Here is a 14,133-nt window from a genome sequence, read left to right as displayed (position 1 = left end):
ACGCCCTGAAAAGATTGAAACGGACGAATTGCAAGCACTGCTGGATATAAACTCTGCGCAAACTGAAAAGGAGCTTGCAGAACAGCTTGGCGTTACGCAGCAATTAATATTTTTTCGTTTGTTTTTAAATAAAGATTGAATTTTACAAAAAAAAGCTCAGAACTTTTTTGTACACCTAATACATATATTCTTTTATATAAAGATACATGCAAATTTTATTAATATCGTGAAACAATTTGTGCTAAATACAGCTTTGGCTAAAAGTACTAAATATCTTGATAATCATTATTTAATTTTTCAATTAATAAATTAATTTAAGTAATAATACTATTATTACTGCAAATTATTCTGTGTTTCAGAAATTCTTTAAACTTACGTATGAGCCGATTATACAGCTCGACAAAGTAACATATGAATTATTTAAAATAAAAAATATAAAATAAGTTTCTAAGTAATTATATATAGAGACTTTGATACATACTAGTAATTATGTTTGTTAAAAACGAGCTAAAATCTTGCATAAAGAAACATATAACTTCATAATTTTATAAGATATTATAAGACAAAATTAACTAAATTAACTTGTTTGTTTTAAATTAATTTTTAATTTCATTTATTAAAATTTAACAACTTTTATTTATGTATGTAGAAGATGCGAAATTAAAATTGTTTCATTCAAGGACCCATTAAACTATCCTTCCTATGGATAGTCGGCACACTTCTGTTCTGAGGATTTAATACAGAGACGAACCACATTTATTTTCGACTATACAATTTTATCGATAGTGTCAGAAAATGTATGTAGTCACGTAGTTCTCAAATTGAAACTAGATGTACTAGTGGTAGTGTACGGACGATTTGGATGATTAACAGGAAAAAAACCGACATGGCCTTTCTCAGGTTTCTCTAGGTTTCTCTCTGGTGATAGTAAATTTTTATCTTTGTCATTCTCTGAATATCAAGAAGGATAGAACGACATTTATCTCGACTCATTAAATGGAAAGCATCTATCTTAGGATTCCCTTTTATCAATTGTCAATATACAGTTTTATTAATATAATTTACATAGTTATCGACAGGCTAAAGAACTCACTGTTGCTCATTGTTCACATTGCTTGAAATCGCCAAATTTTTTGCAATTATATAATGAGATAAATATATTTAGACATTTAAGAGAGAGAAAACAAAGATTCTAAGTACAACAATTGCAAGTAAATAGATTTAATGATTTAATTAGTATACAAAGAAGTATAAACCTATTCGACAAATTAAAGGATACGAAAAAATGTTTATATTTGTTTACTTGCTTGCAAATATTGTTTTATGAGATAATTAAAGGAAAAATTGAAAGAAAAAATTCAAGAAAAAATTATTTCTTTGCTTTGAATCAGTGATTCATATAGCTATAAACTAAAAAGATATATGTTTTTAACCTTAAAATGTTACAAGCTTCCAAGAATGTGGCACGTTTTTTACTTTCCAGTAAGTGTTTTCAATATGATACAGTTAAAAATATCTCTCTGAATTTTTTCGGTATTTTTCACATTGTGACATTTTTACAGCATGGCAATCTGTATCTATAACACCAGTAGCTGGTTTAAAGACCTTTCCTCTGCCAATAAAATTTGGCGGTAAGTATATCACACAATTATATGTAAATATTATTATAAATGTTGAAGAAACTAATTTAATATTATATTTAATATATTGTCATTAGATATTGAATTTCCGGATCGAGCAAAACTCAAGGTAGTGGATAGAGTTCCACAGTTTCCACCAGGAATGCGTGCTCCCAAAATGCAAAAGCGACTAAGATACATGCGGGGTCCAGAACAAATACATAATTTCCTTATGTACAGACAATTTGGTATCATTGTAAGTCTGTATTTTTGATACATTTAAGTCAGTATTATAGTAGATTCTTATATTTAAGACCGTCTTAAATACAGTTTAAAATATAAACCAGAGTTAGCATTTTATTAAAATATTAATAAAAATAGAAACAAATTCTTATACTATTTTTAGGACAGTATTCATAGACAGTTCTTATTTATTCTTAGTGATAAGAAAAATCTTAGAAATGTATTATCATTTTCTTAAATCATAGGCTACAGGAGGAGGTAGATTGAAACATGGTCATTTTGAGATGATACGTTTAACAATTGGTAGAAAACTCGATCAACAAAGGATGTTTGCAATTTGGCGTGTGGATCCACCATGGCAACCAGTTACAAAAAAGGTTTAACAATTATAATGAATCGTACAATATGGACAATACTAAAGAAATACTTTCTTACTATAATAATTATGTTTTAGGGACAAGGGCATCGTATGGGTGGAGGTAAAGGTGCTATTGACCATTATGTTACTCCTATTAAAGCAGGACGAGTCATTATGGAAGTTGGTGGCCATTGTGAATATTTTGAGGTATCTTGATAATGTACTGTTTTTTAACATTTTTAAAAATAACTTGTCCAGACAGCCTGTGAGGCTAAAATATATCTTAAAGATATCTTTAGAAAATTCTTGAAATTTTAAATAGCACAATTTTGTTCTACAATATTTTGTTGATTTTCAAAATTTTTTTACCATTAATAGGGCATCGAAAAATAATACAATATATTGATTTTATATATGAATTTGATTTCAATAAATCTTCATGATTCAAACTCCCGAATTTTTTGAAATCGCTATTCCTGGGATTTTGAAAAATTGTAATTTTAAGTAATGCATTCTTTTTGATTTCCTGATATTTCATCAAGTTCCGTGAATTTAAATTTTTGTGTTAAAATTGCAAATTTTTGCTTATTTTGCACCATGTACAGCAGTACAAGCAGTTAAGTAGGACACGAGATATTAGAAAGGACTTCTAAATGGAAAATGTAAATAAAATGGAAATATACTGAAACATAAAATTTTTTTTAGGTAAAGAAAGTATTAAACCAAATAGCAAATCAACTACCGTTCAAAGCCATAGCTGTCAGTCAACAAATTCTAGATAAAAATGCAGCTAAAGAGAAATGGTTGGAAGAAAACAATCAGCAGCTTTGGACTTGGAAATACATGGTTCAGAATAACATGCTTGGTTGCCAAAAATGGTTATCACCATTTGATAAATTATGGTTTAATAAATATTTGTAAATAACAAAAATATATTTGAAGAAAATATGTTTGTATTTTTCCTTTTTGAAATCATAAATTATCCCTCGACATAATTAAGATTATCCAAATATACAAAAAAATGAAAATGATCTAGATTCTAGAATAAAGTTATTGTCCAGTTTTCATGAATAAGGAGATTCGCGAACGTAAAACGTAGACTTACAGAACTTGCGTAATCAAGGCAAATATTTCTTCATTCTGATTGGTTGGCAGTTGCAAATCTCGACGCATAGTCCAATACGGGCTTAATGTTTGTAGCTTTCATCTCACAATTTACACATGTGACATCACACACATTCCTTTCGATTATTTTTGTATCTATTAGGTTTTTGAGGTTAAGACTAAGAAAGTACGTATAAACACATGTTAATATTTTAATAATATTTGATGATGACACAAAAACTCCAGTAAAATACGAGATTTTTTATCATATATGTATATTATAATATGAAATTTATGGATATGCACGTTATCTCCAAAACCTATTTTCATACATGGTTAAAAAGTCAAATATTGTTCTTTACTAAGCATTTTATTCAATTTTGATAAAAATGATAAATAACTGGAAAATAACACAAATCTTTTTTTACAGATGACAAAATTACTAGAATGGCTATCTTGTGCAACTGTAATCTTTGGCGTGTGGTTTGCTACAATTACAAGCAACTCTGTTCTTGTCAAAGAATGGCGTGAAATTATACTTTTCCTTCCAATTATCTCCTTATTTCTCTTTGGATTATATGCAATTGCTGTTGTCTTGTTCAGGGTACTCACTTTTAATAACTGTGAAAGCGCAGCCATTGAACTTCAACGAGTTAGTTATCTTTTTTTTTAGAAGGCATAGTTGTACATGTAATATATTGTTATCTAATACTGTTGCTTTTTCTTTTAGCAAATAGAAGAAGCTAAGAAGGATCTTCAGAGCAAAGGTATAATATTACAAGGGACTGATGTTTCTTCAACTTCATAAAACTTTTGTAAATAGTATAATGTAAAATATATAAAATATTACTTTTCTAATTTGTACATATATGATTTTGTATATAAATTTTGATATAAATTTCTTGAAGTTTTATATAGTTTTATGCATAATGTAAAACTGATTTAGACTATCAAACAAAATTTTGCTTATGAATCAAATTTGAATTTTTTAACAACAAATTTATAATATTCGTGGTTATTTGTATAATTTTTTATATTGATGCATAAAAAGGCTACTGTATGTGAAGCTTTTTAATTATAAAAGTATAAACATCTCGACTAATAAAATACCTTATGTTAACATTATTGCATTTTTTAGAGAATATAGGTACATATATTTTTAGGTGTCATAATTATGTTTTTACATTTAGATATCTATGTATAGCAGTCTTTACAACATTGGAGAACAAAGTGCATGTGCTCAAATCTTCTATAAAGTTATTAGTAGTAATATAACGGGTTTTGTGGAAATCGTAATTTATTCATTTATACTATGTATTACAAGTGTGTTGAGCACACAACAGAGAATGTGTTCTGTTTTTAACAGCAGTTCTTTTCTATTAATAATTTCTCTATTTTTATAAAAAAAGGAGGGATAAAATTCGTCAGCATAACAAACAGATTGGAATTTTATGCATTGTTACTATAACTCTCCAACGAATAATTCCTTATATTAATTTTGCATTAAATATATGTAAGAGCGATGAAAATTTTTCAATATTTATTATTGTTTCAATGATATTAATAAGTAACTGTGTATGGTACAAATTTAAGAATTAAGAATTTCCTACTTATGTAACATGCATAAATGCGTATATACGTATGTATGTTATTATGTGATACATAAATTGAATTATTCTTTGTGTTTAAAAAAAGATTAATTGTTTTATGCTGTAAAAAAAGAAAGATATCATCAGGCATGTCATATTTGAAATAGTATATTTTGTTTCATAATCGAGCTTTAATAAAATTCCAATATTATATGTGTAACAATGTATTCAAGGGTTTTTTATTCAAGATTATTTAATAAATACCTAGTAGCTAAATTGTCTCATTGAATTATGAATGATTTGATAAGCAAAAAACATCACATTAGCAAAAATGTAATGTTATATTTAAATCATAATTAAGCTCCAAATAGATTAAGATTTTATATATACATATATATATAGGGTGTCTCACAACTATCAAATTTTTTCTTATAAGGACATATTCTTGAGATAATTTGGAGATAAAAATTCTAATTCAAAAATGTCAAGGCTACAATAACTTTTGAATTTAAGCTAACTTTAAATGCTTATAAGTAAAAAACCATTTTACTTTTAGAGCCTCTATTATTATTTTTAGATTCTTTTGAACATTGTAAGATGAAAATCCTAATACCAAAATATGGAGATTATAATAGTTTTCGAATTACACATTATCTTTAATCAATTATAATTCAAAAACTATTCTCGATATTTTTGTATTAGGATTTTCGTCTCAAAATTACCTCAAGAATATGTCTTTAAGAAGAAATTTAGTTATTGTGAGACACCCTGTGTATATGTGTGTGTGTGTATATGGCAACTTACTTATTTTATGACAAACTATTACAATTTACTATTTAATTGTAACATGTGTGTATCATAAGAGAGCTTTTTAATATTTAAATTAGTTTACCGGTATTATTATTTCAAAATAGAAATCTCTTTGTACATACATACATTAATACGAATATATGCAAGTACACATACCCAAACAGATGCGTTCTATAATTTTTATATCAGAAAGCCGAGAAATATACAAAATGCACTTATTATACCTACATGCAAACATTTAGATATGTATAAAACATACCTTAACGCGAGAGTGAACACATCTTCAATTTATATATGCCCAACCCTCAATATATAACTACTGCAAGGTATTCTTCTGCAGAGTAAGGCTCGTAAGGCTTTCTCATATAAAAATGCAATTATATTGCTCCATATATATATTAAAGAAATATAAGATCTTAGAGCACTTGTAGGCTGTAAGGATGGATTTTATAACATCATCTGCTGTAAGCAACAATTCTTTCTCTCATAAACATGTGTTAGATATTGAATGAAATGTTTTTTAAAAATATGAAACAATGCTTAAAAGAGTCGACATATATGTAATGTTATGGTATGCGCCTATCTTTAAATTCAATCGCTTACCAAACACACCAGGATTTTATCTACACAACAAATAAAATAGCATAGATATTGTATATATCTATATACAAAATAAAGATGATTATTGTAAGGTAAAAATGATAATGGTGCGATCATCCACCCTCTGTCAGTCCCGTTCTTTATTCGAAACACCGCAAAATCAAGATGAGCGATTCAGTCGTCAAGGTTTTGCGAAAGTAGGAAGTTAGCAGCGAGATTTTCGTTCTTTTCACAGGCGAAATATGCTTGTACGACTAAATGTTCTGGAAAACCTAACGCCTTCAACCTTTCAATAGCTTCTCTGTCTTGTGGTGTTATCTGTATTAAACCGGATCCTACGCCCGTTGCTGCACCCGCGCCAGGTCCACCATTCACAGCGCCTCCTGCAGTAGCTGCAGCCGCGGGTCCTACGCCTCCTCCAGATGGTAAAACTCGCGCCCCCGTTCCCGTAGTAGGTTCCACTACATGACAAAAGGCACGACAAATTATATATATTATTAATATTATATAATTATCCACTGTTATTTTCAATTACAATAACGACGATGTTTTAAGCATACACTAGACTAACCAGGTTCATTAAGCATGCGTACAAATGCTTCCTGATTTTGAGAAATAAGCTGTAAAAGGGCAGGATTAGTGGAACCGATTTGCTGAAGAAGATTGTTCAGCAGCTGTGGATTCTGTTGAATGACTTGACGCATTTGTTGAAATTGTGGCTGCAAACGTAAAAAGGCCAATGGATCTTGACTTTGATCCTGAAGTTGTTCTTGAGCTTCCGGCGGATCTTCAGGTGGATCCTCGAAGAGTTGCGCTGGTATACCTGTTATAAGATACTCGACAGCTCTATCAGGGTTGTTAAAACTCGCGCGCAGCGCCTGTACGACCTGCTCACGTTCATACCTAATTCAAACGATAAGATTATCATATAAATACTAATAATTCCCGTTTAGCATGTCATTTTTCTCCGTACGTACCCCATATCCATAATGTTGTTTACCATAGTATTATAATCCTCTCCCATTAGCAAGGCACTTTCTGCTTGACCAGCCGCTGGAGCGGCTGCTACGGGTTGCTCTTGCACATTACTAGCTGCTCGTGTAGTATCCTGAACATTAGGGTTCGAACTAGGTTGTGTAGTTGCTGAGCTACAACAGAAAGATAAAGAAACATGAAGTAAAGTGATTTCTATTCTACATATAATCTGAAAAAAGAAACAAACAGTTTGTTCCCTCAATAATATTTGGCAAATAATTATATTTGTTGTAATTAATGTTTGATATAATAAATATTTTTACAACAAACGGCATATTTATCACGCTTTACGCAAAATATCGCAATCCTTAAGTTACCTAGTAGATTCCTCCTTCTTATCACCCTCTGTGCGCTGTTCTTCGCTTGTTTTAGGTGTAGCACCAGTTTTAGGCTTTGTTACCATAACAACTATAAATTTCTTCTCATCGATATTATATTCTGCTAAAGGCTGCTCGTCCGCTAATATTTTCCCTGCAAGTGTTTGCACATCGTTACAATAACAAAAGTAAAAAAAAAAAAAAAATTCATCACAGACCCCAACGTGTGCGAGACGGAAACATAACCTATGAACGTTTCTGCAAGATCATTCCTATCCCGAGGGAACTATATTTAAACATATACGGGCCACACAATAGTCAGTATATTATTCTAACGCGGATTTTCTCCCAGCTGTGTTGACGAGCACGCCGGGCGGTTGGATAACGTTCCCGATGTATTAGGTTATTTGATGCTGTAAATCCTTACCAGCGTATATCAACTTTTGATGTTCGGCAGGGAAGCCTTTCTGCGTTTCGATCTTTTCCTTGAGATCTTTGACCTGATAACAGGCAAATATCTGAATCGTTAATCGCTCGAAAAAGTCGGCTCCGTCGCTAAATCTTGCCAAATTTTACTTACAGTTTGCGACGAGTCGATCTCTATCGTGAAGGTTTGCTGCTGTAAGTTTTTCAGCGTTATAATCATATTGCCGGGGTGGTGAGCTCGCGCAACGTACGTCAAGCAATCGCAAAATTAACCCCGCGTAGTCCTCCACGATAAGAATAAAACGGTGTTTTGGAGTAGAGATTTTTTTTCGGCGATGAGTCTGCACTGCCTTAAACAGCTCGCAGGTGTATGAATGTAACACTTGCGACAGTGTGCGGAAAACATATGATAATGAAAGATCTAGTAACGACTACACTACCAACCGCTGGTCCGTTTAGAACAATATTATGCTGCATTCACACGGAGTACATCTGATCTGACGATGCGATAGCCAATAAGAGAATTCTGTCCTAAACTACATTCAGACCAATTTTATCTCCGAGGAAAATTTTATCGAATGAATAAATAAATAATAATAATAATATTCTTCATAGAGGATGTTTTCGATGTTCTTGTACGATTTATCTTTTGTCCTTTTATCTTTAATATGAAAAAAAAAAAAGAAAGATGAACCTTATAAGAAGTTCAATAGTCTGAGATAAAAAATAATCCTATTCTTTTTTTTTTTATTATATAATATGGACTGTTAGCAGTAACTTCAAATTGTATGTGTTCCGATGTTTGTATATATCGCTAGTATGAAAATAATATTCCTCGGATAGGATTCATCTTTTATTTTTTTTTATTTTCAATATGAAAAAAAAAAAGATGAGCCTTGTAAGAAGTTCAATAGCTTGGAATAAAGAATAATCCTGTTCTTTTCTTTGACTATATAATATGGACTGCTAGCAACAATTTCAGACTGGATGTGTTTCAATGTTTCTATACACTGCCAGTACGAAAGTCTATACTTACCTTATAATATATGTAACGGGAACTATAGATTTTCAAAGTCTCAGAACATGGCCTATATTTATGCTTACCGTACGTTTGGTGCTCCATCTTTGAGCTGCCTCGCTCGTCTGTAATATTACAAATATGTGACATATCATAGCGCGGTGCATGTAAATCGTTGCAAAATGGAAAGAGTACTCGAAGAGCGTTTAAGGGAAAGGGTCTGCCTCGGTGACACCGAAGCCGTCCAAGATCTCTTGACTCTAGGTGTTGACATTAACGCGCGTGAGCCTGTCAGCGGATGGTACTTGTCATTTCAGCTTTGCTTTCATAGCTTCACAGACAGAGCTTTTCATAATAATATATTTACATATTTCTGAATTTTTTTTTAATCCTGTACAATTCATTCTCGCTTGTACTCATTAAATGGAATAACTTACATTCTATTGCTTGAGATAAAAATGGATTCTAATGTAAAAGTTAGATTAGAGTTGTTCAGGGCTGAATACTTTTGGCTTTAATTAAAATGTGACAGTAATCATGTCTACTTTTCAATTAATTGTTTTATTGTAGTATGTGATGCTGAGACTCAAGGATGACACTAATCTTAAATCGTTAAAAGTTTTTGACCTATGTCATTCATTATGCTTAAAAGAATTCTGTTACTAATACTATAAGATATTATTCATAATACATTTAACTATAAAAATACATGAATTTTATATATACTATAATATTAGTAACAGAAGAAATAATCTAACTGTTATAGAGTTACATATTAAAGTATTTATAACATCATATTATTCATTCCTGTTTCTCAAGGACTGCACTACATTGGGCATGTAAAGAGGGATATTTAGACATCGCTGTTTTACTCTTGAAAAATGGTGCCGATAAAAATATAAGATCTGAGATAGGCGAAATCCCAGCATCTGTTTGTAGCAACCAACAAATTTTATATCTTCTAAGCACAAACGATGACATCGAGCGAATTGTGTATGACACATCGTTACGTTCAGCTCCATCCGCGTACGCTCCACCAGATTTTTTGCGCGCTACTGCAAATTCTTCAAAAGCCAGAAATAACATATATGACAAAAGCAGACTCATCTCAGCATTTCAAGACGGTTCGATATAAATTGATACATTTTCTTTAGTTACTTGACATTCTAAATGTCAGAAAAAATAAATCATGATTTCTTTTATAATATTATCATTATTATTGAAAAATATAGTTGTTATATTTATATTGATTCAGTTTAAAATAAATTGAAACAAAATTGTTTTGAAAGGAACTATATATAGTCTATTACATACTATATAGCTGCTATAGCATATATATATATAAACTTGTATTTTAATATATTTTTAGAACTGGTATTGAAAATTCGGATTGCCAATACAGCGGATTCAGATTTCATAGAAGTAGAATTACCACGAAGCGAGTTAACATATCAGGCTCTGTTGTGTCTGTGTTGCAAGGAGCTAGATGTCAATTCGCATCAAATCCAGAAACTACGAAAGTTGCCCAATACTAGACTGAGGAGAGACAAGGATATTCAGAGACTTCAAAACTTTCAAGAGATCGAAGTGGTCATAGATGCGACAAATGTGTACAAGAGCATGCAAAATTCTAATGGTGTCGCCAACAGTTTGCCAACATTACCTGCTAATGGATATCAGAGTATATCTAAGAAGGATCAGACTATTTTGTATTGACTATTAGTATTAGGAAGGAAACTGTTCCTCACAGTTTTAAGTATTTGCACATATAATCTAGTATATTAATAAAAAAGAAATTATTTGTTAAGCAATAAACTGCCTTTATTAATCAAATAATGATATCCAAGAGATAATATCCTCTAACGTAATTAGCATAATATTTAATTCTTTGAGCTTTTTAATAAAATATACAAAAAATTTTTTCTTCAAATTTTCAGATAGCTACTATAAATTGAATCTCTTTTTAATAAAGAAATAACGAAATTTGTTTATAATATGTAGCCATTCACTATACTACTTTAGAAATTATTAAATGTAGCTCTGGCTTTTTTAAATTTTATGAATAGGAACTGTTTTTATGCTATTTTTATTTTTTGTTTAATTTTACTTTATTTAAAATTCTGAGAATCAAATTTAGTTAGCTTTCTAAAAACTTTTAAAAAGGATTTTCAGGAATCAATTTAGATTGTTATCCTATTTAAAGGAACTTTGCGTGACTGCGGTGCTTTCGCGAATTGCGTTGGATCTCTGGTGGTGAGTCGCCACAGTAGTGTTACATGTTTATCTAATTATTATTATCTTAAATACAATATTTGATCTAGACGATAAAAATATTTGTGATATTTAATGTTGATTAAATTAATATTAAACTTAAATAACATATAATATTATGTATTCAGAAAATTTTTGTGATTTCTTAATTTTTTACAAGATTTTTAAAAATACAAAGTAACAACAGAATTTCCTTTTTATTGAAATTTCCGTTCAATTTTCAGCTTTTTTCTTTGTGATTTTTTTACTTGATTTGTTCTCGTTGGTCCGTTCCTTTTTGAGAATGAGTATGCCTTCAGGTTTAACCGTGACTGTGGTATTACTTATGAATGTTGAAAGCTCTCCTTCTACATCACGGTAAGCTTTAGGTCTCTTTGGCTGTACCGCAATTGTATTTGGATCAACAGTGTTTTTATTCTCTGAAATTTATAAATTTATTTAAAGAAACAATCTATGTTGTCAATAAATTAAATTTATATTTCAACTTACTTAACGTCATATAAAAAGGCAATGCTAGACTGTTTGTGCCTTTCAATCGGAGCGCTCGTATGTTTGTCCAACCACTAGGATAGTTTTTAGACAATTCTTCACAAACGGCCAATACATTTTTCAAAACTTTTTTTTCACACATGTATTGCCTACTTGCATCAAATGAGTATCGCCATGGGAATGAAGCTGCATACTGGTTTTTCTCAATGCATAATCAATCTCGTGCTTCAAGTCCTTGCTTTCCATTCTGACTGAAGTTGGTAGCTTTCGTCTTTTAGAAAAGATTTTTCCTAATAAATGAGACATATGGCCAGCAATACGACCATCAACAAGAAAGTGATCATAACTGGATAAAAGCTTTTTCTTCAATTCAAATTGATCGAATTCAGTTTTCACACGATTTATAGGTATTATCTCATTCACATGAGTGCATCCATGCTTATCTAATAAATTTTTATAATGTTCCACCGTTGGTTCATAATCCTTTCTTCTCCCTTTCTCTAAATCACAAATGAATAAAGCTACTTCATCATTCGGAGCCACTATTGAGTATGGCAACAATCTATAAAGAAAAATATAAATTTTAATTAAAAGTTTGACAAAAACACAACAATTTTTATTATACATAAGGTATCGTCATTACAAGATTTATAATCTCAGAATATCTCATAAGGATCCATTGGTAATTACAATATATAATCATGTAATTTTAATAAAAAGAAAATAAAATCTTTTAAGATCCATAAATTCACTTACATTCTCATTTGTCTACGAGGCATCTCTGGCACTCTGACGCTAGTCACTTGTATAAATATTGGCCGAGCCTCCTCAGCGAGAAGATTGTTCGTCTTTTTTAACTGTTCTTGAGTCATATGAAAAATCGCAGAAATGCATTCTAGAATATGTTTATTCGATAGATCCTTAAAATTAAATTCCTTTGACAACTCTATCGTCTCTGTTTCAGAACTCGTCCGTTTCCGCTTTCGCGTTTTCACTTGCGAATTTGAATTCTCTCGTTTCATTTTCCGTATGTATTGTCTATACTTGAATGATCTGCTCTGTACAGTTGACGCAATATTTCTGTTTTCTTTTTTATCCTTCTGTTTGATCGCGATCATATGATAATTATAAACGCAGTCGTTAGCATATCAGTACCGTCGTGCTCAACATTATTGCATCATTTAATTATTATGGTAATTAGACAAGAATTTATTTATTCAATTATGTTACGAGAAAAAAATAGTCTTAATAAAAATTTAAAAAAGTAAAATACCTTATTGTCAGTTATATACATACAAATCAATGAAAAGCTGGTAGTCCAACCGCTTTGACTAATTCAGCCATGATGTTTAATCGCACAGAAAGAAATTAAGCGTGATTTACACAGGGCGACTTTTATTCGTTAGAAGCCGCGTTTAGTGACGTCATTAATTCGCCAGTGAATTCTCTCTGCTGCTATTCGCTTGAACCAAACTTCTTAATTCATTCGCGAATTCGCTAATGAAAGCTTCTTGTATACGCTTGCTTTTTATTGCTAGTATAAGGCAGCAACACGATTCAGTGTATAACTTGTTTATTTCAAGTCTTGTAACTACATCTTTTACAAAGGAATCGCTAAGACTCTCTCCTCTTCTGCCCACTATTAATTCAACCAATCCCGAAAGGGTATTGTCGACGGGCCAATCGCAAGGCACGTGTGTGGTAATGGCGGGTTGATCGGAACGCCGCCAGTGATAAAGCGCGAAAACTAAACTTATATTCTATGACTGAAGAAGCTATCTTACATTAGCGACTAAAATTTTGAAGTCGCAGCGTTAAATGATCGCTAGTGATCAAGCGAATAGTTGGTCACAAAGCACAATAGCGGCTCGAAGTATGTCATTCGATGACATAATTATTCTCTGATACTTATGGTCTGAGTGGTCGAGACGTTCCGGAAAAATTCGTCTTTTTACGGAACGTTTTAAAAATGCACTCTGGAAAAGCAGCAAGAAGCTAGCGACAAGCGTACTCGCCGAAAGGGGTATTCGCCGCGATTATATGTTATAAGAACAAACCTGCGTCTAGAAGAAATTTTTAGTAGCAAATTCGCGACGTCACTAAACGCGACTTCTAGCGAATAAAAGTCGCCCCGTGTAAAACACGCTTCAGTGAACAATAGGCCAATACAGCTGTGTTCCAAAATTCACTACCAGCGCTAAAAAACTACAGTTTACGTTAAACTCGTTCTACATTACACGCAAGCGAATCTTAA

At 31.3% G+C, this 14,133-nt stretch overlaps 5 protein-coding genes across 5 annotated transcripts; 3 read left to right on the top strand and 2 right to left on the bottom strand.

Moving 5' to 3' along the window:
* Positions 1–1,324: 1,324 nt before the first annotated feature.
* LOC108745987 (39S ribosomal protein L16, mitochondrial) lies at positions 1,325–3,146 on the top strand. The gene is made up of 6 exons (XM_018482443.1): positions 1,325–1,482; positions 1,563–1,631; positions 1,718–1,875; positions 2,108–2,239; positions 2,317–2,427; positions 2,926–3,146. The coding sequence occupies exons 1-6, from the start codon at positions 1,440–1,442 to the stop codon at positions 3,139–3,141; spliced, it is 729 nt and encodes a 242-aa protein (XP_018337945.1). The 5' UTR covers positions 1,325–1,439; the 3' UTR covers positions 3,142–3,146.
* Positions 3,147–3,439: 293 nt separating this feature from the next.
* LOC108746008 (dolichol-phosphate mannosyltransferase subunit 3) lies at positions 3,440–4,146 on the top strand. Its single transcript, XM_018482472.1, has 3 exons — positions 3,440–3,511; positions 3,755–3,976; positions 4,055–4,146. Exons 2-3 carry the CDS (start codon positions 3,755–3,757, stop codon positions 4,130–4,132), a joined length of 300 nt encoding a protein of 99 aa, XP_018337974.1. The 5' UTR covers positions 3,440–3,511; the 3' UTR covers positions 4,133–4,146.
* Positions 4,147–5,791: 1,645 nt separating this feature from the next.
* Positions 5,792–8,536, bottom strand: LOC108745945 (UV excision repair protein RAD23 homolog B). Its single transcript, XM_018482374.1, has 6 exons — positions 8,256–8,536; positions 8,103–8,175; positions 7,676–7,829; positions 7,301–7,471; positions 6,895–7,226; positions 5,792–6,784 (listed from the first exon to the last, which is right to left on the bottom strand). Exons 1-6 carry the CDS (start codon positions 8,319–8,321, stop codon positions 6,498–6,500), a joined length of 1,083 nt encoding a protein of 360 aa, XP_018337876.1. The 5' UTR covers positions 8,322–8,536; the 3' UTR covers positions 5,792–6,497.
* A 637-nt stretch (positions 8,537–9,173) lies between these two features.
* On the top strand, positions 9,174–10,904 carry LOC108746000 (ankyrin repeat domain-containing protein 40-like). Its single transcript, XM_018482458.1, has 3 exons — positions 9,174–9,420; positions 9,939–10,243; positions 10,489–10,904. Exons 1-3 carry the CDS (start codon positions 9,302–9,304, stop codon positions 10,833–10,835), a joined length of 771 nt encoding a protein of 256 aa, XP_018337960.1. The 5' UTR covers positions 9,174–9,301; the 3' UTR covers positions 10,836–10,904.
* A 699-nt stretch (positions 10,905–11,603) lies between these two features.
* Positions 11,604–13,214, bottom strand: LOC108745997 (ribosomal L1 domain-containing protein CG13096-like). The gene is given in 5 exon segments (XM_018482456.1): positions 11,604–11,809; positions 11,880–12,005; positions 12,008–12,441; positions 12,636–12,979; positions 13,153–13,214. Coding segments are annotated over 5 exon segments (1,131 nt in total). The 5' UTR covers positions 13,174–13,214.
* Positions 13,215–14,133: the final 919 nt, after the last annotated feature.

The sequence above is a fragment of the Trachymyrmex septentrionalis genome, unplaced genomic scaffold (genome assembly GCF_001594115.1).
Source record: "Trachymyrmex septentrionalis isolate Tsep2-gDNA-1 unplaced genomic scaffold, Tsep1.0 scaffold16, whole genome shotgun sequence".
Taxonomy (NCBI): Eukaryota; Metazoa; Arthropoda; class Insecta; order Hymenoptera; family Formicidae; genus Trachymyrmex; species Trachymyrmex septentrionalis.
This window is presented reverse-complemented; position numbering and strand designations above follow the sequence as displayed.